This window comes from Notolepis coatsorum, assembly GCF_963971535.1.
Source record: "Notolepis coatsorum genome assembly, chromosome: 1".
NCBI lineage: Eukaryota > Metazoa > Chordata > Actinopteri > Aulopiformes > Paralepididae > Notolepis > Notolepis coatsorum.
The window spans coordinates 1071764-1097448 of NC_140165.1; the positions used below are offsets into that span (position 1 = coordinate 1071764).

Below are 25685 nucleotides of genomic sequence, written 5' to 3' on the forward strand. Positions count from 1 at the left end.
TCAGGCATCATAGCAGCATGGGGGAAGGGGGGGGGGTACAGGTAGTAAAAACAACACAAGCAGTGTAGACAAATAGGTCAATATAATTTACTATCTAACTAACTGAAATATATATTCACAGTGTCACATAAGGTGCAGTATGCATAAGGTAGTGTTATAATTTACTATCTAACTAACTGAAATATACATTATTCACAGTATCACAGTATCCACATAAGGTGCAGTAAGTGTTATTGTCCTCCTTGGGTTCCTATTAGTTCTAGGTCAATGTCTGGCAGCAGTCGCTGCCCACTGTTGTGGAGCCTGATGGCCGCTGGTATGAAGGACTGTCCGAGGCGGTTAGTTGAGTGTCGGGGGGGGGGGTATGAGTCTGTGGCTGAACGTGCTTCTCATATGACTAGCTCGTCATAGAGAGGGTGGGAGGGGTTCTCCAGGATGGCAGCCAGCTTCCTTCTCAGCCAGCTTCCTTCTCATCCCCCTCTCTGCCATCACCTTTAGTCTAATTAACTTTTGGACACACCTAAAACAAAGTGACCCCCTCTCGTACCATTATCAAGCCCTGCAGTGCCAAGAGCTGAGGAGCATCAGGAACCCCCTTACCCAGCTGGTCCTGAGGCTGAGTCCACAAACCTGCTCTCTTAACACACCTCAGGAACAGAACACATCACCAATCAGAATAAATCAAATTACTACACAGCTCAAACAAAACTACATCACCTATTGGAAAACACAAACAAAAGCACAGAGCCAAATGCAGTGCTATCTGGCTCTAAATCGACAGTACACCATAGCAGATTATTTGAGCATGGTGACTGATCAACAACTAAAAAGAACCTTGACAAAATACAGACTGAGTGAGCACAGCCTCGCTGTTGAAAAGGGAAGGCACAGGAAAACCTGGCTTCCTGCAGAGCAAAGGCTGTGCTGTTATTGCATCCTCAGTGAGCCTGAAACTGAGTTGCACTTCCTCACCAAATGTGAAAAATATAAATATATTAGAGAAACTAATTAATTAATAACAAAAGATTTTCTTACACTATCAGATACAGACAAACTACCAGTCCTACTAGGGGAGGACTCGATAAGCTGTGAGCTAGCAGCAGCCTATGTTGCTGACTGCCATAGACTGAGGTAGGGCTGGGCGATAAAACGATAACGATAACTATCGCGATAAATTATTTCCTCGAAATAAACATGAAACGATATATCGATTTTCCAAGCTTGGCTCCGTTCAGCCTCGGCTCAGCACACTCACTAACAACAACCAACGTTACGTGATGACGTGCTTACGCACAACAGCTAACAACCAATCAGTGAAGGAGATGGCCGAGAGCGAAGTAGACCCGGAAGGAGGTAGGACTCACTCAACAACAAGGCTTGCTAGGCTAATTAGCTTGCACGGCGATGTTTTATATATTTACGTGCCGAGTATGTGTGTGGCGTGAATTCTGAGGCCACGTTTATATTAGTGGGGGTATACAGTGGACGTCGTTTCAATATATTGTGGCGGAAGAGAGTATTTTAGTGTCATATTTAGCACATTGTCATGGAATACACCGCTTAGATAAAACAGGCTGGCTAGGAAAACTAGCTTGCACGGCACTGTTTTATATATTTACGTGCCGAGTATGTGTGTGTTTTGAATTCTGAGGCCACGTTTATAGTAGTGTGGGGTATATAGTTTGTTTCAATATATTGTGGCGGAAGAGAGTATTTTAGTGTCATTTATTGTCATGAGATACTCCGCTTGTCGGCTAACTGCTAACGTGCGCGGACTGATGACGACATCGACTCGACTTGAGACATTCGCAGCAGCATAAGAAGTTAATTAAACTTGACAGACATTATATCGACGATAATTATCGATATCGAATTATATGAAAATAATTTTATAATTTTATCGCGATAACGTTTTTGGTCATATCGCCCAGCCCTAGACTGAGGGACAGTGAGTGACAGTCACCTGACATGTTTATGCCGTAATATTTGATGTTTTATTTTATGATGATATTTTGTATGTACTTTATCTGTTTTGTAATCCATGCTTATGTTTTATGTTCATATTAATCATTTGCTTTGGCAACATGTACAAGTACGTCATGCCAATAAAGCCATTTGACTTGAATTTAATTGAATTGAGATAGTTATTGTAACTGAGGGGTACAATTCCCTGACTGTATTGATAAGTATGGTATCATTAAACCACTACCGCTTTATGTACTTTAACTACTGGCCATACAGTACACGATATCTAAATATGATGAACACTTTCCCACAATGAAATCGGTTCCACACAAAGGTAATAATCAAATATTTAATATAGCAAAAGGTACATATGATAGTTACTATTACATTTATGATTTGAATGCACTTGTAAGGCAAATGAGTACTCTTAGGCAAATCAACACTGAATGTCCAATCTCTGGTTACGCAGGAAGCAAGTATACAACCTGGCTCTTAGGGAATTAGATCTATGGTACTCTTAATGATATAGCGGGATGTTCTGGAAGGGGTCCTCCCGGTAGTAAGCCGGTAGGGGGGGGTAGGAGAGCCGTCGGTAGTAGACCGTCTGGTCAACGATATCTAGGGAGACTTCAAGTACAGAAGACAGTGCAGTAGACTCTTGATCCGCAGATGAATACACCATGGTTCTCTTGTAGGCTGTAGCTCCACAGTGAAGAAGAAGCTAGGCGACCTCAGTCTCTCTGAGCGCCGACTCAACTTGACTCCTCTCGGGGTAAATCCAACACTCACAGGCGTCGGCGATTATCCGCTCCACAAATCACAGTACCAAAGCAAATATATTCCAGCCGCATAGGGCTCAGCAGTCGTCGGGTAGGTAATCCAGTGTACATGTCCCTCGGTCCTCGCCTAGATCTCCTCGGGTGAAGGCGCCATGTGGTCGGCCCAGCCTGGTTAAGACTCTAGATAACACGAGGAAGCATTGGAGATGCTGGTCACTTTAGAACTCTAACCGCACGATGCACCATACACGATAGACTATTATTACTTAATAGAAATACGTCGCACTCGACGGTACAGTGCCAAACTCTGACAATTCAGTTATTAATTCGCACGAGGTCTCGATGCTATTCTAAGGCCAAACAGGCCATACTTCACCGCACGCGGTATCGTGGGTGAGGCTTCACGTTCTGTTACTAAGTTGGGTAGAAGGGTAAAGGACTAAGGGTCTTCTACATTTACTTGCGCCATATTTATATGCACAGTGAACAAATAGTGCCACTCTCATTTCGGTAGCCGTATCCCTGAGCGGAGCCGGGGCTAGTACGGACATGTCTCGTCGGTACCTTTGAACTTGACGCCAGGGGCTGGTCCCCTAGCGCCTGGCCCTTTTGTCCAATAAGAGAATGAACTATTATGGGCTATAGTAGGCTAAAGGGATATTCCGTGTATATGTACAAGGAATATACAAGGGATATCAAACGATATACAAATACTATTCAATATATATCAATAAATAAATATATATATTCGGTTTTAATCTGATCCTTCGTAACAGCCGCCCCCTAATTAGTCCCACCTAATTAGCTAAGCAGAGACAGATTAACCGCACTGTCCACTACTCAATGTCCGCTGTGAGGGTCAGTCAGTTCACAAAGTCATGGGGTCATGGTCGTCATCGATAGTATCAGGGAGCCTTGGCAGTTCTATTAGCCTCGCCACGGGTCGGGTGTAGGTCCGCCCTTGGACGAGCACTTCAGCTGCTCGGACCTTTCCATCGGCACCGGTGATCACTTTGCTTACGCGGCCGGCCGGCCACATAGCTCGGGGTAGTGACTGGTCGATAATCATGACGACTGTTCCTTCTGTCAAATTGTCTCTCTCTTTCACCCATTTCTGGCGGGTCTGTAGAGACGGTAGGTAGTGGAGTAGGAAGCTGTTCCAAAACTTGTCAGCCAGTACTTGACTGTACCTCCACATTCTTCGGCCGTTCGCTTCTTCAGGCCTGTACATTGTCTGGGGTAGCGCGGGGTCCAGCCGCCCCATCAAGAGTGTGTTGGGGGTGACTGGGTCGACATCTGCTACATCACTTGAGACGTAACCGAGGGGTTTTGAGTTCAATACTCCCTCGATCTCCGTGAGGACTGTCATTAAGATTTCTTCCGCCACGGTCTGGGCCCCAAGCACGGCGTACAGGGCTGTCTTTATAGAACGTACTTCTCGTTCCCAAGTTCCACCGAAGTGAGGTGCGTTCGGGGGATTAAACTGGAAGTCAATCTGGGATGGAGCGAGGTGGGTCTTAAGTTCTGGGCCCATAGCTTGGAAGCTCTCTCTCAGCTCTCTTTCTCCGCCTTTGAAGTTTGTCCCGTGATCAGACAATAATGTAGACGGTTTTCCTTTCCATGATGTGAATCTTCGGAAGGCCATAAGGAATGAGTCTGTGCTCATGGTTGGAAGGAGTTCGATATGTATCGCTCTGGTGGTCATGCATTTGAATACAATACCCCACCGCTTCTCGGTTCCTCTTCCTTTCTTTATATACAGCGGGCCGAAACAGTCCATACCGGTGGAGTGAAAAGGCTTGTCGCCGAGTCGGAGGCGACAGGGAGGTAGGTCAGCCATCCGGGGTATACTGGGCTGGGCTCGCCACTTACGACAGTCTAGACAGGTTCGCTGGAAGCGCCGCACTGCTTCTCTCCCTTGCAGTATCCAATAACGACGTCTGATCTCCGCGAAGACTCTCTCTGCCCCTGCGTGGTGCACATCCTCGTCGTATTTCTTTATGATCAGCTCTGTGACCTTGTGTCGGCTGTTCAAGACTATCGGGTACTTGACGTCATCCGGTAAGTCTGGGGCTCTCCGCAGACGACCACCCACTCTGATGAGACTATGGGCGTCGCTCTCGGGGGCTAGGTGGAGCAGTCTGCTGTCTGATGGGACGGGCTTTGCTCCCTGTAGACATGCTAGCTCATCGGGGAACGAGTCTCTCTGGGCTCGTTGTAGTAGAAGAAGTTCTGCTTCTTCGTAGTCAGCTGCTGAAATGTCAGTTGTGGGCTGAACCTCTGGGTGGTGCCACAGAAATGTCTTTAGCTGCGCACTCTGTAGGGTGAGGCAATCGTCTATGTCGGGGTCTGTGGAGACGAGTGTGTTCAATCCACAGAACATAGGTTTCTTGTTTTCGGCCTCCTCTTTACTCGCCTCCCGTGGGGTGGGTGTAGGCCACTCTTCTTCGGGGAGCTTGAGAAACTCTGGTCCGTCACTGTAGAGGTTGTGACGGGTGAGGTCATCCAGGGACATTCCCCGGGTGATGACGTCAGCTGGGTTGTGTTTGGTGTCCACATACCTCCAGCTCGCTACTTCTGTTAACTCTTGAATCTCGGTGACTCTGACTCCCACGAAGACCTTGTATCTGCACGAATCAGACCGGATCCATGTGAGTACGGTCGTGGAGTCTGACCACAAGATTGTTCTTTGCACCGGGATGGTGAGTTCACGTTGGATTAACGTGGCGAGCTGCGCTCCTGCTAGGGCTGTGCAGAGCTCTAAACGTGGGATAGATTGTTGCTTTCGTGGGGCTATTCTTGAGCGAGCCCGGATGAAAGCAGTATGTATTTCTCCTCCCTCCTCTCGGGCACGCAAGTAGGCCACCGAACCGTAGGCTACTTCGGAGGCGTCGCTGAATACGTGCAGGTCCATCTTGCATGTCTCTGGCCTCACTGTGGGTGGGAAGTAGCTGCGGCGTATATTAACACCTGGGAGTGAGCGGAGTTCCGTCTCCCACTCTCTCCATGTGGATGCAAGGTGTTCGGGTATGGGATCGTCCCAGCCCTGGGCCTTGTCCCATAGCGCTCTTACAATCATCTTTGCCCTGGTGGTGTAAGGTAGAATACATCCCAACGGGTCATATTGTCTGGCGAGTGTTCTGTATACACTCCGTCTGGTGGTCGGTATTGCCGTCGACCTTCCCTGCTCCTTGGTCAGGGGTTTGTGTCTATAATGGAGCGAGTCTGTTTTGAAGCGCCAGACTAGTCCTAGTGTCATTTCTTGGGCTTCTCCTGGGATGGTCGCCATCCAGGTGTCGCTGCTCGCTGCCTTGTCCTCGGGGGAGAGGCTGCGCAGTACTTGCGGGTCGCTGCTGGCCCACTGCCTGAGATCAAAGCCGTCTTTGATCAGGGAGGCGCGGAGCAGCGCACGACGTCGCCAGTCAATTTTCTTTATGTGTCCCGCTGTGATTCGCTTGTTAATCTCAGCGCGATACACAGCCTCTTGAGCGGGGTCTTTGGCTAGGCGCCGCTCTGTGTTCAATAGATACCGCTCCGTCGCCTCTTTTGTGGCGTGAAAGGTGGGCATTCCCTCTCGCCTCAGGAGTGGAGTTGCGTATCTCATCACTCCGTTGACTGTGACTCTCTTTGTCCCTTGCTCGAGGAGGGCTATAGCGTAAATATCTTCCTTAGAACGAATGTCTTTCCTTTCGTTCTTAAAGGGCATTGTCTCTAGTGTCCATAGCCTCTCGACATGCTGCAGGAGTGTGGTGTCTTCTTCTGTCGCTCTGGAGTGGAGGCAGCTAGTGGCTGCTGTTCGGTTAAGAGACTTGGCGAGGGGGCCTTGTAATGTCCATCCTAGGCGGGTCTCGACTGCTGCAGGACAACCTCTGGGTCCTGTATGGACCCGGTCTATCGGGACTATGAGGTCTGCATGGTCGGAGCCTATCAGCAGGGTCGGGGTGGCACCGTCTATGAGCGGGATAGGGAGTTGACGCAGGTGCACATATTTATCCATCAGCTTGGCGATGGGGTAGGTGTACTGCGATAGTCCTATTTCTTGGCTGGTGAAAGCATTAGTAATCCTATACCGTCTCTCGGGCTGCCCGCTTGCTGCGATAGTGAAGGATACATTCTCGCCCTTTATCGTCTTTAGATCTCTTCTTATTGTCCGAATCGTCATCTGGTTCTCGCTCCCCCGCAGCCCCAGCTGGGCCGCAGCGGACGCGAGGAGAAGGGTCTTCTCTGACCCGTCATCAAGGACGGCGTAAGTGTCCATGACCTTATCTTGGTAACTCAGTGTTACGCGGACCACCTTTAAGAGCACCTGGGCGCCGCTGCTGCTAGCGGGGTCGATGTACATAACACTTGCCTTTGTGCTGCTGGATGGTGCAGGCTTTCTTCTGTTACTGTCGTGTAGGACATCTAGGTGGGCTCCGTCACACCGACTACACCTCTTCTTGAGGCGGCACTCGGCTGCCATGTGACTGCGCGCACATCGGTAACAGCGCCTGTTGGACTTTATCCATTGACTCACTTCTTCAGCGGTCATCTTCTTGAACAGGTCACATTGTGACAACCAGTGTTCCTTTTCGCAGTACGGGCACACCATCTTCCACTTCTCTTTCATCGAGGGGGTACTGTGGTTCTTGCTGCTCGGTACTGATTCTGATTGGTGCATGACAGTCACCGATCTTCGGCCATCGTTTGCTCTCCTAGGTCCCTCTCTGGAGCTTGGTGTGCTCCGCACGAACGTATCCAACCGTAGGCTGCTGACTTCTCTCGCCAGGAAGTCGGCTAGGTCTAGGAGGGATGGCTCGGGACCGTTAGGTTCACGGTGGTCTCTTTGCCGCCTGAAGCGCTCCTGTCGGGCGGGCGGCAGCTTCTCTAAAATCCTCTCGACGTTCGAGTTTGCGTATAGTTCGTGCATACCCTTTTCTCGTTGCGCCCCCAGCATCCCTACCAGGGATTGTACTTTGATAGACAGGTCGTCTAGTGAGCGATTGTCTGTTGCTGGGGGTAGGCGGTCAATATGCCTTATCTCTTGTATTACGTAATCCCATATACGTCCATATCTTTGGTCTAGTGCTGCTAGAGCCGCTGTGTATGGGGTAGTAGAGGTGGCATAGGCCAGCGCTATGTTGTGCGCTCTGGGCACTTTCAGGTGCTTCAATAGGATAGCATACTTGTGGCGTTCATCAGCTACATCCACCATCATTGTCTCTAAGCACATCCGTAGCTCCGTGTACTGTGCTCGGTTCTCATGGGTGAAGTCTGGAAACGTCGGTGTGCCAATGTATGACGCCGTGGATGGCTGGCACATCGGTGAGCGTTGGAAGAGAGGCCTCCTGGGCGAGTCTCCTCTTACGCCTCTCGGTGGGCTGGTACCGGCAGGGTACCATGGCCCGCTGGTCCAGGTACTATTCCTCGGGACTGGTCGTGCGTCATGCTCACCCGTGAATAGAGTCGGGGGTCTGTAGCGCAGAGCCGCGGGGGTATAGCCTGGGCTGTACTGGACCTCCTGGTCCTGTGGAGTAATGTGCTGCTGTCGGGCTTGACTCTCCTCTTCTCCCTCTTCTTCCTCTGCCAGGTCATCTAGATCCTGTAGTCGTCTATTTAGCCTCTCCGCGGTGTACGCCGTTCCTTCCTTGTAGCTGGGTCTCACTGGGACCAGTCGGGGAAGGGGTTCGGAGGGGGGTATAGACTCTCTCTGGTGGTCGGGCTCAGGGTCGCTTAATCGGTTAGGGGAGGGTGCCCTTGACCCGTGTCTTGACGAGGCCCTGGAACCCCTTGTGGAGGGAGGGGGTGTTGCCCTGGTGATCAGCTGCTCCATTAGCTGCGCTTGTAGTCTGTCGCGCTCGGCTTGTAGTCTGTCGCGCTCGGCTTCGCGCTTGGTGAGATCTGCTTCTCTTTGGGCACCGGCAGCGGCACGCTGGGTGTCGGCCCGGTCTCTTGCCATATTCTCTTCCGTCTGAAGGCGTCTCAGCTCCAGACGTATGCGCTCCTCGTCGCTCCGTTGCTGCGCTTGGAGGCGTTCTCTTTCAATGGTAGAATGTTCGCGCTCGCTAAGCATCTGTGCTTGGAGTTGTTCGCGCTCGCTAAGCGTCTGTGCTTGGAGTCGATCACGCTCCGTAGAGGCTGCTAGGCTGGCGAGGAACGCCTGTGCCAGCATCCTGTCCGCCTCGCTGGGGGAAGACGCTGGTTGAGGTGATCCGCTCCTGGCAGTACTCGTTGGGGATGCGTTCCCCTGCGGGGAGTCCTGGAGCTCTATCTCCTCGGCGCTCTCCTCGTCTTGTTCCGTACAGAGTTCCATCTCTGGAGGGTTGTCTTCCTCCCGGAGCTCTTGGGGGACTACTTCTTCGGTCTTGGCGGGGGGTAAAGTCGTGTCAGTTCCCTCCTGGTCCCCACCGTGAGCTTGGTCAGTTACATTAGAACCCACTAGGGCCTCTGTGGTCGGGGTATCCTGGTTGATAGGGTCGGACATAATTTTACTTTCTACTTTTACCGCGTTTACCGTTTGTAGAAGGCTAGGTAGTATACTGGCAGCGTAATCCTCTAAGTACTGAGGTGGCTGCCGTCTACGCTGCGGGCGTTCTACTTTAGGAGGACCGTTTCGTGGAGTGTTCATCATAGGCCATTTCAATATTAATACCACTATATTAATATTACACTAATTACCATCCGGCTCGAAGGACCAATTGTAACTGAGGGGTACAATTCCCTGACTGTATTGATAAGTATGGTATCATTAAACCACTACCGCTTTATGTACTTTAACTACTGGCCATACAGTACACGATATCTAAATATGATGAACACTTTCCCACAATGAAATCGGTTCCACACAAAGGTAATAATCAAATATTTAATATAGCAAAAGGTACATATGATAGTTACTATTACATTTATGATTTGAATGCACTTGTAAGGCAAATGAGTACTCTTAGGCAAATCAACACTGAATGTCCAATCTCTGGTTACGCAGGAAGCAAGTATACAACCTGGCTCTTAGGGAATTAGATCTATGGTACTCTTAATGATATAGCGGGATGTTCTGGAAGGGGTCCTCCCGGTAGTAAGCCGGTAGGGGGGGTAGGAGAGCCGTCGGTAGTAGACCGTCTGGTCAACGATATCTAGGGAGACTTCAAGTACAGAAGACAGTGCAGTAGACTCTTGATCCGCAGATGAATACACCTTGGTTCTCTTGTAGGCTGTAGCTCCACAGTGAAGAAGAAGCTAGGCGACCTCAGTCTCTCTGAGCGCCGACTCAACTTGACTCCTCTCGGGGTAAATCCAACACTCACAGGCGTCTGCGATTATCCACTCCACAAATCACAGTACCAAAGCAAATATATTCCAGCCGCATAGGGCTCAGCAGTCGTCGGGTAGGTAATCCAGTGTACATGTCCCTCGGTCCTCGCCTAGATCTCCTCGGGTGAAGGCGCCATGTGGTCGGCCCAGCCTGGTTAAGACTCTAGATAACACGAGGAAGCGTTGGAGATGCTGGTCACTTTAGAACTCTAACCGCACGATGCACCATACACGATAGACTATTATTACTTAATAGAAATACGTCGCACTCGACGGTACAGTGCCAAACTCTGACAATTCAGTTATTAATTCGCACGAGGTCTCGATGCTATTCTAAGGCCAAACAGGCCATACTTCACCGCACGCGGTATCGTGGGTGAGGCTTCACGTTCTGTTACTAAGTTGGGTAGAAGGGTAAAGGACTAAGGGTCTTCTACATTTACTTGCGCCATATTTATATGCACGGTGAACAAATAGTGCCACTCTCATTTCGGTAGCCGTATCCCTGAGCGGAGCCGGGGCTAGTACGGACATGTCTCGTCGGTACCTTTGAACTTGACGCCAGGGGCTGGTCCCCTGGCGCCTGGTCCTTTTGTCCAATAAGAGAATGAACTATTATGGGCTATAGTAGGCTAAAGGGATATTCCGTGTATATGTACAAGGAATATACAAGGGATATCAAACGATATACAAATACTATTCAATATATATCAATAAATAAATATATATATTCGGTTTTAATCTGATCCTTCGTAACAGTTATAATATGATGATGTGAGGTGCTGGGAGTCAAGAGAGAGAGAGAATGAGAGAGAGCGAGAGAGGGATAGAGAGAAAGAGAGGGATGGTGGGGAAAGGAGAGAGCAAGAGAAGGAAGAGAGAATCGGGTAAGGGCGGATGAGGAGAAGGAAGTAGGGATGCCCCGATCACGTTTTTTGCCACCGATCACCGATCGTCTTGAGCCATATAGGCCGATACCGATATCGATATCGATCGTTTTGGTATAAAAAATATATATATTTTTTTATATATACTTTTAAAAAAATTATAAAAAATATATATTATATAATCATACTTGTAGTTGTATTATCTGCGAGACATCGCCACCACGCAACAAGTCAAAATGCTCGCTATCTGCAAACAGCTCCACTGTCTGTGTGTACTCGAGTAGCCTCCAGCTACGGCCAGGATTCTCCGGTGCTGCAGCTGGACCCTATTGATCACATTCAGCTGCCCTCAGCTCGAATACGCATCGAATCAATGTTATAAGACATTGATATCAGGACATATCTGTAGCTACTGCTAGCTGGCTAGATAACGTTAAGACAACGCCTCTGTGAACTATTTAGTTTAATTGGACATTTAGTTTTGAACAGTGAGCTAACGTGAGCTATCATGCACTACTACTAGACTATTGCTGGAGCATTTGTTGATATCAGGAGCTATCAGTAGCTAGCCGGCTAAATACCGTTAACAATGCCTCATGTATTAAACTAAAAGTGAATAGTTGACTGGGTCATTCTGTTTAAACAGTAACGGTAGCTAACGTTAGCTCACGGAGGTCTCATGCACTAGGTTAGAGCAGACTGTTGCCCGAGCTTGTTTACATGGGTGCGGGAGGGGCAGGAGGAGGAGGATTCGAAGCGGCAGTTTGCAGCTCCGTGTGTCTGAGACTGAAGTCAGCGAGTGAGATCTCCGCTAAGAATTGGATCATGTTTTTCGATCGGTTTTCACGATCGGCGAAAATAAAGCATTATCGGAATTCACCAATCTCATATTTATACTGAATATCGGCCGATACCGATCGCTGGCCGATCGATCGGGGCATCCCTAGAAGGAAGGGGGATGAGAGGGGAGAAGGGAGGGGGAAGAGAGGATGAATGAGGGGGAGGAGGAGAGAGGAGGGGAAGAGAGGATGAATGAGGGGGAGGAGGAGAGAGGAGGGGAAGAGAGGATGAATGAGGGGGAGGAGGAGAGAGGAGGGGGAAGAGAGGATGAATGAGGGGGAGGAGAGAGGAGGGGAAGAGACGATGAATGAGGGGGAGGAGGAGAGAGGAGGGGAAGAGAGGATGAATGAGGGAGATGAGGAGAGAGGATGAATGAGGGAGGAGGAGAGAGGAGGGGAAGAGAGGATGAATGAGGGGGAGGAGGAGAGGAGGGGAAGAGAGGATGAATGAGGGGGAGGAGAGAGGAGGGGAAGAGAGGATGAATGAGGGGGAGGATGAGAGGAGGGGGAAGAGAGGATGAATGAGGGAGAGGAGGAGAGAGGATGAATGAGGGAGGAGGAGAGAGGAGGGGAAGAGAGGATGAATGAGGGGGAGGAGGAGAGGAGGGGAAGAGAGGATGAATGCGGGAGGAGGAGAGAGGAGGGGAAGAGAGGATGAATGAGGGGGCGGAGGAGAGAGGAGGGGAAGAGAGGATGAATGAGGGGGAGGAGGAGAGAGGAGGGGAAGAGAGGATGAATGAGGGGGAGGAGGAGAGAGGAGGGGGAAGAGAGGATGAATGAGGGGGAGGAGGAGAGAGGAGGGGGAAGAGAGGATGAATGAGGGGGAGGAGGAGAGGAGGGGAAGAGAGGATGAATGAGGGGGCGGAGGAGAGAGGAGGGGAAGAGAGGATGAATGAGGGGGAGGATGAGAGAGGAGGGGAAGAGAGGATGAATGAGGGAGAGGAGGAGAGAGGAGGGGGAGAGAGGAGGGGAAGAGAGGATGAATGAGGGAGGAGGAGAGAGGAGGGGAAGAGAGGATGAATGAGGGGGAGGAAGAGAGAGGAGGGGAAGAGAGGATGAATGAGGAGGAGGAGAGAGGAGGGGAAGAGAGGATGAATGAGGGGGAGGAGGAGAGAGGAGGGGAAGAGAGGATGAATGAGGGGGAGGAGGAGAGAGGAGGGGAAGAGAGGATGAATGAGGGGGAGGAGGAGAGAGGAGGGGAAGAGAGGATGAATGAGGGAGAGGAGGGGAAGAGAGGATGAATGAGGGGGAGGAGGAGAGAGGAGGGGGAAGAGAGGATGAATGAGGAGGAGAGAGGAGGGGAAGAGAGGATGAATGAGGGGGAGGAGGAGAGAGGAGGGGAAGAGAGGATGAATGAGTGGGAGGAGGAGAGAGGAGGGGAAGAGAGGATGAATGAGGGGGAGGAGGAGAGAGGAGTGGAAGAGGAGAACTGCTGACTCGGCTTCTCATTGTCATTCAGCAGAAGAGCACAGGATGGAGGGTTAGGACAGAAAGACACACAGACAGAGACACACACTCACATACCACAGACACATAGACACATACACACATAGAGATACACGCAGACACATTGAGACACACACGCACACACATGCAGAGACACAGAGACAGATACACAGAGACACACACACACATACAGAAATACATAGAGAAAGAGACACACACATACAGACACACATACAGACACACACAGACACACACACATAGTACAGAGAGACACATACAGACATACACACACACATACAGAGACACACACATACACACACTGGGCGTGATGATGTTGTCCTCCATGTTTAACCCCTGCAGATCTTTTTGCTTCTTTAACTCAATCAGTGCCAGCTATTGGACGGGGCCCGTCGTAGCAATGCCACGCTTTAAAAGATAGGAGTGTGTCACCTTGTTTGTAGAGCTATAACTATATTCTATATTATAGCTATGTATCCAATGTCATTGTCGATTGACAGTATGAACCTTCCGTTCAATATGCCATAAAGAAATATTTTTTTCATGAATGCGTTCCCGTTTTATACCGTGATGAATATGAGTGTTATATCGGAATGAAGCTATTTATAAGGCACTAAGCTAATAACGTTAAATCCATTGGCGTTTCGGTCCTACACAAGCTAGGGTTAAAATCCAAATGCATTTGATTGGTATTATGTTCCACCATGAATGCATGAAAGGGGGGGGGTTGGGGGGGAGTCGTTTCTGATTATTGATTACCAGTAACGGCATTAGTATTGAATGCTAAAAACGCTAATAAGTTTCAGCTAATCGGTATGAAAACATTGCACAATCAAGCAAGAATTTACGTCAGATAGTCCTTACCTGTGGCCGGGAGTATTCCAAAAATAATATTCCTATTGTTTGATCGCCATCTGGTACATCCAATGTCGATTAGGGCCACGGCATAATCAATCACAGCATATGCATCGGATGTCCCGTAGACGTTTGGATGCGACCGATTGAACCTATAGCCTTGCCGTCTAGTAAAAATCTGCGCCCGGAGACGTTACAGTGTAATACAAGGATCTGGGATAGGGTTTACTGCAGCTCGATACCGCCACCTGGGAGAATCTGGCCGGTACTGCACCCTCTGCATCGCAGTAGGGCTTCTAACGGCAACATACGGATCCCTGGCATTAAATAGGATATTAAAATCTAAAAAAAAAAAAAAAATGAACCTGGCACCCAACGGTTGTCGGGCAATCATGTAATATTACGTGGGTGGCACTGATTGAGTTAATGTAATTGCGGCAACATTAAAGTTGACTCTCTCCCTCTCCCCCTCTCTACTCTCTCCCTCCCCCCTCTCTCTCCCTCTCTCCCTCTCTCCTATCTGTCTCTCTCTCCCTCTCTCCTATCTGTCTCTCTCTCCCTCTCTTTCTCTCTCTCCTCTCTCTACTCTCCCTCTCTCTCTCTACTGTCTCTCTCTCTCTCTCTCTCTCTCTCGTCTCTCTCTCTCTCTCTCTCTCTCTCTCTCTCTCTCTCTCTCTCTCTCTCTCTCTCTCTCTCCAGGTTCATACATTCCGTGGGCCTCACTGGTGTGAATACTGTGCTAACTTCATGTGGGGCCTCATTGCCCAGGGAGTGAAGTGTGCAGGTAACTTATTAATAACTCACGTAAAGTGAAGTGTGCAGGTAACTTATTAATAACTCACGTAAAGTGAAGTGTGCAGGTAACTTATTAATAACTCACGTAAAGTGAAGTGTGCAGGTAACTTATTAATAACTCACGTAAAGTGAAGTGTGCAGGTAACTTATTAATAACTCACGTAAAGTGAAGTGTGCAGGTAACTTATTAATAACTCACGTAAAGTGAAGTGTGCAGGTAACTTATTAATAACTCACGTAAAGTGAAGTGTGCAGGTAACTTATTAATAACTCACGTAAAGTGAAGTGTGCAGGTAACTTATTAATAACTCACGTAAAGTGAAGTGTGCAGGTAACTTATTAATAACTCACGTAAAGTGAAGTGTGCAGGTAACTTATTAATAACTCACGTAAAGTGAAGTGTGCAGGTAACTTATTAATAACTCACGTAAAGTGAAGTGTGCAGGTAACTTATTAATAACTCACGTAAAGTGAAGTGTGCAGGTAACTTATTAATAACTCACGTAAAGATGCGTCTGTCCGGCGCCACACGCTGTTTGTGACTTGATGTCGTTTCTGATGAGAGGTTTGATTTGACATCCTGACATACCGGCACATCTCTCTCCCTCTCCGTCTCTCCCTCTTATCTCTCTCCCTCTCCATCTCTCTCCTCTCCATCTCTCCCTCTATCTCTCTCCCTCTCCATCTCTCTCTCCCTCTCCGTCTCTCTTCCTCTCCATCTCTCCCTCTTATCTCTCTCCCTCTATCTCTTTTCCTCTCTATCTCTCCCTCTATCTCTTCCTCTCATCTCCCTCTCTCTCTCCCTCCCCCCCTCTCTCTCTCTCTCCCCCCTCTCTCCACTCCCCCCGCTCTCTCCCCCCTCCCCCTCCCCCTCCCCCTCCCTCCAGACTGTGGTCTGAACGTACACAAGCAGTGTTCCAAGATGGTGCCTAACGACTGCCAGCCGGACCTACGTCACGTGAAGAAGGTGTACAGCTGTGACCTCACCACGCTGGTGAAGGCCCACAACACCAAGAGGCCCATGGTGGTGGACATGTGCATCCAGGAGATCGAGGCCCGGGGTGAGGGGGGGGGGGGGGGGGGGGGGGGGGGGATGGAACAAAATCCCCCAGTGAAATAAAATGTGCCCAGTCCTTGAATGGGTTAAAAAAGAAAACTGAAAAAATTGTTGCTGAGCAACTTAGGGTAGTGTAGCTTTGAGTGATATTAAGATGAGTTTTATGTACTTTTTATATTATTATTGTAATTGTTATGGTTAATTGAGTGGGTAATGTGATTGACTCCGGGTTGTCTAGTAGGAGGAGTAATAATAATAATAATAATAATAATAATAATAATTAGGGATGCTCGATATTAGCTTTTTTACCGATACCGATATTCCGATATTGTCCAACTCTTAATTTCCGATACTGATATCAACCGATATCAACCGATACCGATATATGCAGGGTTTACCCGTCCAAAAAACTGAATAATTTCAGGTAACTAATAATTTCACTGGATATATATATATAACAAATATTGTTATTGTTTTTTTTTGTTTTTAAAACCGATACCGATATTTTCCGATATCACATTTTACTGCCGATATCGGCCGATAATATCGGTCGGGCCGATAATATCGGACATCCCTAATAATAATCAACTTTATCTGTAGAGCACCTTTCATACAGAAACTGCAGCTCAAAGTGCTTCACAACAGAAAAAAGACATAAGGCATAAAATGAGCACATAAAGTGCAGACGTATAAAATCAGTTTTTTCACATCTAACATCCCAACAGGCCACCTAGTTTATGGTTTGATTCCGTTTTAAATAGACAATAATAAAAAGAGTAAGATAAAATAGACAGAGTAAAAAGTGTAATAGTGCAGTGCAATAAAATTGTAGAATAGAATAGATAAAAAAAATGTAAAGCAATAGACGAGAGTAAAACAATACAGTGCAATAATAGAATAGTAGAATAGAATAGATAGTAAAATTATGCAATAGAATGGACAGAGTAAAATAGTGCTACAGTACAATCAACAGCGGGGTGTATTAGAAGGCTATGGTGAAGAGGTACGTTTTTAGCTTATATTTGAAAATATTAAGAGATCTAGCTTCCCTAATGTCCATAGGTAGTGTGTTCCATAACTTTGGTGCATAGTTTGCAAAGGCTGCATCCCCGATTCTCCTTAGACTGTGGTTTGGAACCTTCAATAGACCAGTGGTAGATGATCGCAATGTTCTAGGAGGCACATAGTTGACTAGAGAATTAGCAATGTAGCTTGGTCCTGTTCCATTTAGTGCTTTGTATATAAGGAGGAGGACCTTGACATCAATTCTGAATGTTACCGGAAGCCAGTGTAGGTTAGCTAATACTGGACTGATGTGGTCTCTCCTCTTGGTTCTAGTTAGTAGCCTAGCTGCCGAGTTTTTAATGAGTTGGAGTCGTTCTGTGGTTTTTTTTGGGAGGCCGGTGAGGAGTGCATTACAGTAGTCGAGTCGGCTTGAGATAAAGGCATGGATCAGTTTTTCAGCGTCTTTTTTATTTATTAACAGCCGTACCCAGTGGTGCGTTATTGAAATCATCTGGGGTTGCACGCACCTAATGGGAGCGCGCATGCGCGCGCTCCCGCGAATGCGCATTTAATGTCCCCTCGCTTGAGCACAGACTAAAGACAGTGCCTAATTGCCTCTACGAATGGAACGTAACACATGTCATTCACAACAAGTTAGGTGTGAATGTATCTGAGAACGTATTTAACACACCTGACGACCGGCGCTATTGATATGCAAATAGCGAGTACTTATCTGGGGCAACCCCGTCCCATGAAGAACGCATGCCTGGCCGTACCTTAGCTATGTTTCTAAGGTGGATAAATGATGTTTTTGTCACCTTGTTGATTTAAAGCTTAGGTCTGAGTCTATTATAACACCAAGACCTCTATCTTTCCCCCCCCCCCTCTCTCTCCCCCCCTCTCTCCCCCTCTCTCTCCCCTCTCTCCCCCCCCCTCTGTCTCTCTCTCCCCTCTATCTTTCTCTCTCTCCCCCCCCTCTCTCCCCCTCTCTCTCCCTCTCTCTCCCCCCTCTCTCTCTCCCCCTCTCCCCCCCCTCCCCCCCAGGTGTTGAGTCTGAGGGTCTGTACAGGATATCAGGTTTCAGTGAGCTCATCGAGGACGTGAAGCTGACCTTTGACCGAGGTGGGTAAACGGCTGTGTCGTGTGACAAATTTTATTTAATTCATCTATTTATTTATTTATTGCTATACTCCTTCTTTCAAAGAACCACCAAGAGCCCATTTTTGGCTCGAGATAGAAAGTTGGAAAACTTAGGTTTTCTAGGCCTGGGAAAAGTTATGAAGGGTCGAATAAACTAAAATGTACAAAAGATTAAATTTTTTATTTTTTTATGTCGGGGATATGAGTTTGTAATCTTGTTCTTTACTACAAGGTCAAATGACGAGATGTCACAATGGGCTGCCTGTACATCTTGTTCTCTGTAAACAAACGGTAACCCAAATAACACATTAATATAATAACATATTTCCCTGATTACTTAAGTCCTCAGTCATCGCTGTCGCTGGCCGTTCTGTAGTGAGCTTGATACGGTATCTATTGGCACCAGTCGGTCTGCTCTGTCTGGCCTAAAGAAGGAACGGGGATCGTGGACGATTTGTATGTCGAGGACCAAATGCATCCAAATAATGCTGAATGGCTGACATTAAAGGGATAGTTCTGATTTTGGGACATTAAGTTGTATGAAATACTAGTGGACGAGTGTTAATGCACACCACAACGTGCAGGCAGAGGGTTAATAACCACCTCCAGCTTTTCTCCCGACTGTTTTAACCTCTTAAGCCCGAGCGGTCCGGTGGTGGACCGCAAATGACATCGCGCCATAAATCCATCTCTACAGACTGTATGATATATATTTTTTTTCAAATGTAGCCTGAACGTTATTGGCATACATTAGAACGCCCCCCTTAGTTTCTCTACCTTTCTGTGAACGTCTAGCAAAAAAATCGGCATTGCAATCTGATGAAAAATGTCGGAGAAATTTGCATTATAAAAAGAGTTACTGTACTTACAGTAGATTTCATTCACGGTTTTTGCTGCACGCCTGGTGATACTAAATCCAGATATAACTCTGCCATTGGAAAAGGGAGATTTGGCCCGATCCATAGATCTACGACTTGGCCACAATAAGGTAATTTATAGGCCTGATATTCTATATTCTATAATCATATTTCATATTGCATGTGTACGGATGGCAGAATTCAGTACTGTATCTACAAAACCTTCTATTTAATCATCTTCCCTTTATTAATTTGCTTAGATTTTTTTTGTACACGTGTTCTCAAGAAGGTGCTGAACGAGCTCAGTGGCAGTTCTTCATGTCTGGCCATTTTTAGCATGGTGTTATCCACCGTAAATGGCGTCAAAGATGATTTATATTTTTATTTTATTGGTATTCTCCTTTGGTTCCTTACAATTTACTCACGCCTAGTAACAGACACAATATTTCTGTCACTGACTGGGAATACATTCCCTGAGATCCATAGATGTCCCTAGGTACCAAGAACATGCAAATGGTGTTGTAGAGGTGGAGCAATCTTCCATTTACTTAGGTATGTATTTTTAGGCGGATTTTCAGAAAATAGGGCTCCGGGCTTAAGAGGTTAAAAAGTCTAGACCTTGAAAATAAGGTCTAGACTTAAGGAATAAGGAAACATTTTCTGATTTCTTTTCTAGGAACAAAAAGTCTTCTATTCGGCACAATAATGGTATTAACACGTGATGGGAGAATCCAAAGTGCTGGAGGACATGATGTTGTGTTAGGAATAGGTGACTCTGTAATCCACTCGGGGGTCCTTGAAGGTCCTTGAAGTGCTAAAAGTGCTTGTTTTTTTACACAAAAAAAGTCAAAGCCTGGAATTCCTTGAAAACAGCCCCATTTTTAACAAGGTGCTTAAAAAATCCTTGAAATTCAAATCAACCATTCGCATTGAAGTTTTGTTCATCCATGATCAAATTGTTCTGAATCAAGAAATATAATTTTTCCATTTAACACTTTGAGTGCCACGCCCCTTCCGGGAAGTGACCACTTCCGTGCCGCCCATTAAACCCATGTAAACGTAGTTGTAGTTTGTAGAACTAAACCTATATTTTATAGTCTAATAACGCCCTCGAGTCTCATTGAGCTACTGGTCAACGTGCAAAAAACAGATAATCTTTTCATCCGTACGTTTCCGTTTGATACCGTTTTGAATATGAACATAGTCCCGGCCGCTTCTGAGCAATTCCAGGGAAAAGACACGAAAACAGCGTTTTTGTGTAATTCAATAAACACGTTGTCATTTTTCGCCTGATTATCGGATCTTCCTGAAATCAACGCTAGATCATCACTATTATCCTTTGGGTGCACGCATGCAATGTGGTTTAGACCGGCGCCCCCCCCCCCCCCCCCCCCCCCCCCCCCTCTGCATCCCAACGGCAGAACAGCTAGACACACAAACACATATAGCTTCAATCGCAGTAGAAATAAATATCAGATCAACACAAGCTTTCATATATAGTGTCCTTACCTGGTCTCTGAAGTAATGAAAAAAGAAGAATCCAATAATCTCATCGCCATTCCAGTTATCCACAGCGATCGTCCCTCGACGTTATTGGGCATTGCTCTTCAACGGGCGGCCGGGGTCAGTTGTCCAAGCCATCCCTATAAGCGTGTGTTTTGCCGGAGTGTTTAGGACCCGCCCCCACGCCGCAGCTCGGTATAGAAAATAAACGAACCCATTTCTAACCGGGTGCATTACTGGCCGAAGGCGTTAGAGGGCGGTATAATACCGTCTGCCAGCTCAGACACACTCGGAACAGTATGCACAAGGTGCCCCGCTGAATTATGAAAGGATATAGATAATAAAAGAAAATACCGTGACAGAAACGTAGATCTACGTTTCCGGCACTCAACGATCGGATGACAGAACCGTAGATCTACGTGAACGGCAGTGAAGTGTTGAAAGGGTAACTAATTGTCGGAAATTGGTTTTAAGCCATACATATTGGATCAGATTTAAAAAAATCATAAAAAAAATTACCAGCATTTAAAAGAAAAAGAGTGCTTGGAAAAGTACTTTAAAGTCCTTGAATTTCATTTTGCAATGTCTGTGGGAACCCTGAATCCACTACACTACTGGCATTAAAGGAAAACTCCAACCTTTTGGGAAATTAGCTTATTTGCCATCTACCCTGGAGTTAGACAAGAAGATACATACCTTTTTTATTCTCTGTGCATGCAGTAGGAGTAGGAAGACGTGCACCATTAGCCTAGCTTAGCATCAGTCACTGGAAGTAGGTTCCTCCATTAGCCTAGTTCCCAACGTCTTCCTACTCCTACTGCATGCAGAGAGAAGAAAAGGGTATGCATCTTCTTGTCTAACTCCAGGGTAGATGGCAAATAAGCTAATTTCCCAAACTGTTGGGAGTGTTCCTTTAAGTATTTCATACAACGTAATGTCCAAAAATCACAACTACTGTACCCCCGTCCATCATACGGCTTTTAAGCTTTATTCAGCATTTCCTTCCAAGAGACGTAACGCCCTCCTCTCCTCGATCTCTGTTCACTCAGTTTATCTCTGGTGATTCTTGACTTGACTTGACTTGACTTGACTTGATTGGTCTCTAGACGGAGAGAAAGCCGATATATCGTCCAACGTGTACGAAGACATCAACATCATCACCGGAGCCCTCAAGCTGTACTTCCGAGAGCTGCCATCCCCCTCATCACGTACGACGCCTACCCACGATTCATAGAGGCTGGGAGTAGGTCTTCACTGTGTGTGTGTGTGTGTGTGTGTGTGTGTGTGTGTGTGTGTGTGTGTGTGTGTGTGTGTGTGTGTGTGTGTGTGTGTGTGTGTGTGTGTGTGTGTGTGTGTGTGTGTGTGTGTGTGTGTGTGTGTGTGTGTGTGTGTGTGTGTGTGTGTGTGTGTGTGTGTGTGTGTGTGTGTGTGTGTGTGTGTGTGTGTGTTTGTTTGTTTTGCGGGAGAATGTTACTTTCTGAGAAGGAATGAAATGCTTAAAGGGGCAGTTCACCCAAAATAGAAATACAAAATAATTAAATATATGATGGTTAACAATAGGGCTGTCTTAAATACTTCGAAGCTTCGTTCGATGGGCATGGGATTCGAATGGGAGAATAAAATTCAAATATATAAAAAAAGAAAAAATCATTTAAAAAAGAAATCTTAATTTTTTTACTTTGCAAAATCAACTCTGCCTCCCTTTGTTAATTACAAAAAGTAATGCTGTTTGTTATTTAAGATGAGGTCGGACAGATTTGTGTTCATTGTGCTGCTTTTATAAAGCCTCAAATGACGGCTTACAATATTTCATGAAAGCAAAGTGTTTCGTTTGTCTATGATTTTAAAAGAGTGCTGTACAAGTCCCACAACATAAAAAATATTAAATAAAATAAAATATTATAGTTTTATTTTATTTAAAATTGATAGAATTGAATCTCGGCCCCCGAAGCTTCGAATGCCAAAAAAGAAATTCGAAGGTCAGCCCTAGTTGACAACAGATAGTTTCAGTGCCTTTACTAACAGACCTCGTTGTGAACAGTTTCACGTAGGAAGTATTTTCTACCGAACTACACCAACCATAATAATGAACGGAGGTGTACTTCTTTTCGTGTCGGAGCGTGTCAGGGCGTGTTGGGACATGTTGGGGGCGTGTCAGGGCGTGTCAGGGCGTGTCAAGGCGTGTTTTTAAGTTGCAAGAAAGTATCGCAAATATCTTTCTTTATTGCAATTTGTTATGCCCCTCCTGACATAGCTGTCAACATTGGGATTTGAAAAAACGGCAGATTTAGATTTTCGTCCGGTACGGGAACGTCTCCTCTCCGTTTGGTGAGATATTTGCAGTAACTCTTCTTGGCTTTCTTTGCCGGTGGAACCGCACCATCCTCTCTCAAGTCCACCGTAGAATGTAATAAATTTCGTGCTAAAACCCTTCTTTATCTGGTCCGTCTTCTTCTTCTTTGGGTCGCAACCTTCTTCTGGTGTGACTTCCTGTGCTAGCGGTCTAATCCACACTGCTGCCACCTGTCGTCACGGAGGGGAATTGCAGCCATTTTGTAAAACATTTTGAAAATTTGAAAGAAAAAAAAAAACGGCAAAAATACTGGGACATATTTAAACGGGAGGACGGCGGGAAAGAAGGGTGAAATACGGGAGAATCCGGGGAAAAAACGGGAGGGTTGACAAGGTATGCCTCCTGACCACACCCCTAGTTGAGACTCGGCATGCGACATTAGCAACTCACTTTCTGTGTGTGTGTGTGTGTGTGTGTGTGTGTGTGTGTGTGTGTGTGTGTGTGTGTGTGTGTGTGTGTGTGTGTGTGTGTGTTGTGTGTGTGTGTGTGTGTGTGTGTGTGTGTGTGTGTGTGTGTGTGTGTGTGTGTGTGTGTGTGTGTGTGTGTGTGTGTGTGTGTGTGTGTGTGTGTGTGTGTGTGTGTGTGTGTGTGTGTGTGTGTGTGTGTGTGTGTGTGTGTGTGTGTGTGTGTGTGTGTGTGTTCTCCAGAGATCACAGACTCGGACAGGCGGTTAGAGTCGCTCCATGAGGCCTTGAAGCTGCTGCCTCCTGCCCACCGTGAGACCATGAGGCATCTGATGGGGCATCTCAAGAGGTACACACACTCACTACACACTCACTACACAACACACACACACTGTGAGACCATGAGGTACATGATGGGGCATCTCAAGAGGTACACACACTCACTACACACTCACTACACAACACACACACACTGTGAGACCATGAGGTACATGATGGGGCATCTCAAGAGGTACACACACTCACTACACACTCACTACACACTCACTACACAACACACACACTGTGAGACCATGAGGCATCTGATGGGGCATCTCAAGAGGTACACACACTCACTACACACTCACTACACAACACACACACTGTGAGACCATGAGGCATCTGATGGGGCATCTCAAGAGGTACACACACTCACTACACACTCACTACACACTCACTACACAACACACACACTGTGAGACCATGAGGCATCTGATGGGGCATCTCAAGAGGTACACACACTCACTACACACTACATACACAATCTCTCTCTGTCTCTCTACTGTACCTCATCTCTCTATCTGTCTCTCTCTCTATCTCTCTCTGTCTCTCTCTCTGTCTGTCTCTCTCTCTCTGTCTCTCTCTCCCTCTCTCTCTGTGTCTCTCTCTCTCTCTCCCCCCCCCCCCTCTCTCTCTCTCTGTTTCTCTCTCTCTCTCTCTCTCTCTCTCTCTCTCTCTCTCTCTCTCTCTCTCTCTCTCTCTCTCTCTCTCTCTCTCTCTCTCTGTCTCTCTCCCCCCCCCCCCTCAGGGTGATCCAGTGTGAGAAGGAGAACCTGATGACCAGTGAGAACCTGGGCATTGTGTTTGGTCCCACGCTGATGCGAGCCCCCGACCTGGACGCCATGACGGCCCTCAACGACATCCGGTACCAGCGGCTGGTGGTGGAGACGCTCATCACCAGCCAGGACGTCCTGTTCTGATGAGACTGGGGCGGGGGGGGGGGGGGGGGAGCTCTGTCCTGAAGGAAGCAGGGGAGGGAGACAGACGGAACAGTGACTTGTCGGGACTCGTCACACGAGCGGTGTCTGGCGCCGCCGGTGGTGGGATGGGGCACGGGGAGGGGGGTGGGTGTTCCCCCTTTGACCGCGTGAAGACGGAGAGAGTCATCGCACGCCTCGTCTTCTGTCCTGACCAGGGACGCGTCGTGGAAAAGTGGCTGTTGTGTCCTCTTCGATAAACAAAAGGATTTGAATGGGAAAATTGATAGGGCTGTACCGGATGCTTCGAAGCTTCAATCATAATGTCGACGTTCGAATTCTAAATCAACATTCCAATAAATTCTTTTTAAAAGATTTAATAAATCTATTTTGGTGTCTATTAATTCTGTTTAAAACCAATGGGGGTTTTTCTTCACAGTTGCAGATAAAGATTAGGCTACACTAATATTATAGTATTATACTATAAGACGTCACCATCACTTTCATACCAACCGTGCCCTCATTGGATTATTTATATTTGACGAAACTGATTAGTTATATTCATTAAAGAAAGTTGATTTAATAAAAAAAATACTAATTTAATCAGATTAATCACTTCATTCAAATTGAGGATTTAGTTAAAAAAAAAAGATTTATGAAATACAATTTCTTTTTTTTTCTTCTTTTTTTTTACAGACATTCAAAGCTTCGTTCGAATACTTCAATAGAAGCTTTGAATGTTAAAAAATGACATTCGGTACAGCCCTAATTTCAATGGAAAATTGGAAAAGAAAGAAGGGCGTGCAGACGATTCTGTTGCTAAGAGGCGGCGTGACAGAAACGTGGACGACGACAACATTATGTTTTGAAAGCGACCACCTCCGAGCACCATCACGGGGGAATCCAAGGCTGTGTCCTGCGGGGGGGAAAGGACCATCACGGGGGAATCCAAGGCTGTGTCCCGTGGGGGGAAAGGACCATCACGGGGGAATCCAAGGCTGTGTCCCGCGGGGGGGAAAGGACCATCACGGGGAATCCAAGGCTGTGTCCCGTGGGGGGAAAGGGACCATCACGGGGGAATCCAAGGCTGTGTCCCGCGGGGGGAAAGGACCATCACGGGGAATCCAAGGCTGTGTCCCGCGGGGGGAAAGGACCATCACGGGGGAATCCAAGGCTGTGTCCCGTGGGGGGGGAAAGGACCATCACGGGGGAATCCAAGGCTGTGTCCCGTGGGGGGGAAAGGACCATCACGGGGGG

At 47.2% G+C, this 25685-nt stretch overlaps 2 protein-coding genes across 2 annotated transcripts in view; one reads left to right on the top strand and one right to left on the bottom strand.

Annotated features, from left to right (window-relative positions):
- LOC311231131 (N-chimaerin-like) overlaps nucleotides 1–24431 on the top strand; it is a gene marked incomplete at both ends in the record, with an annotated part of 26031 nt that extends 1600 nt beyond the window's left edge. The window contains 7 exon segments of the mRNA XM_084317632.1: nucleotides 14779–14863; nucleotides 15762–15935; nucleotides 17981–18058; nucleotides 21543–21629; nucleotides 21632–21679; nucleotides 23437–23542; nucleotides 24260–24431. Of these exon segments, the coding sequence (XP_084173758.1) occupies nucleotides 14779–14863; nucleotides 15762–15935; nucleotides 17981–18058; nucleotides 21543–21629; nucleotides 21632–21679; nucleotides 23437–23542; nucleotides 24260–24431 (750 nt within the window).
- A 1022-nt stretch (nucleotides 24432–25453) lies between these two features.
- LOC311240365 (N-chimaerin-like) overlaps nucleotides 25454–25685 on the bottom strand; it is a gene marked incomplete at both ends in the record, with an annotated part of 43458 nt that continues 43226 nt past the window's right edge. The window contains 1 exon segment of the mRNA XM_084328949.1: nucleotides 25454–25558. Within this exon segment, the coding sequence (XP_084185075.1) occupies nucleotides 25454–25558 (105 nt within the window).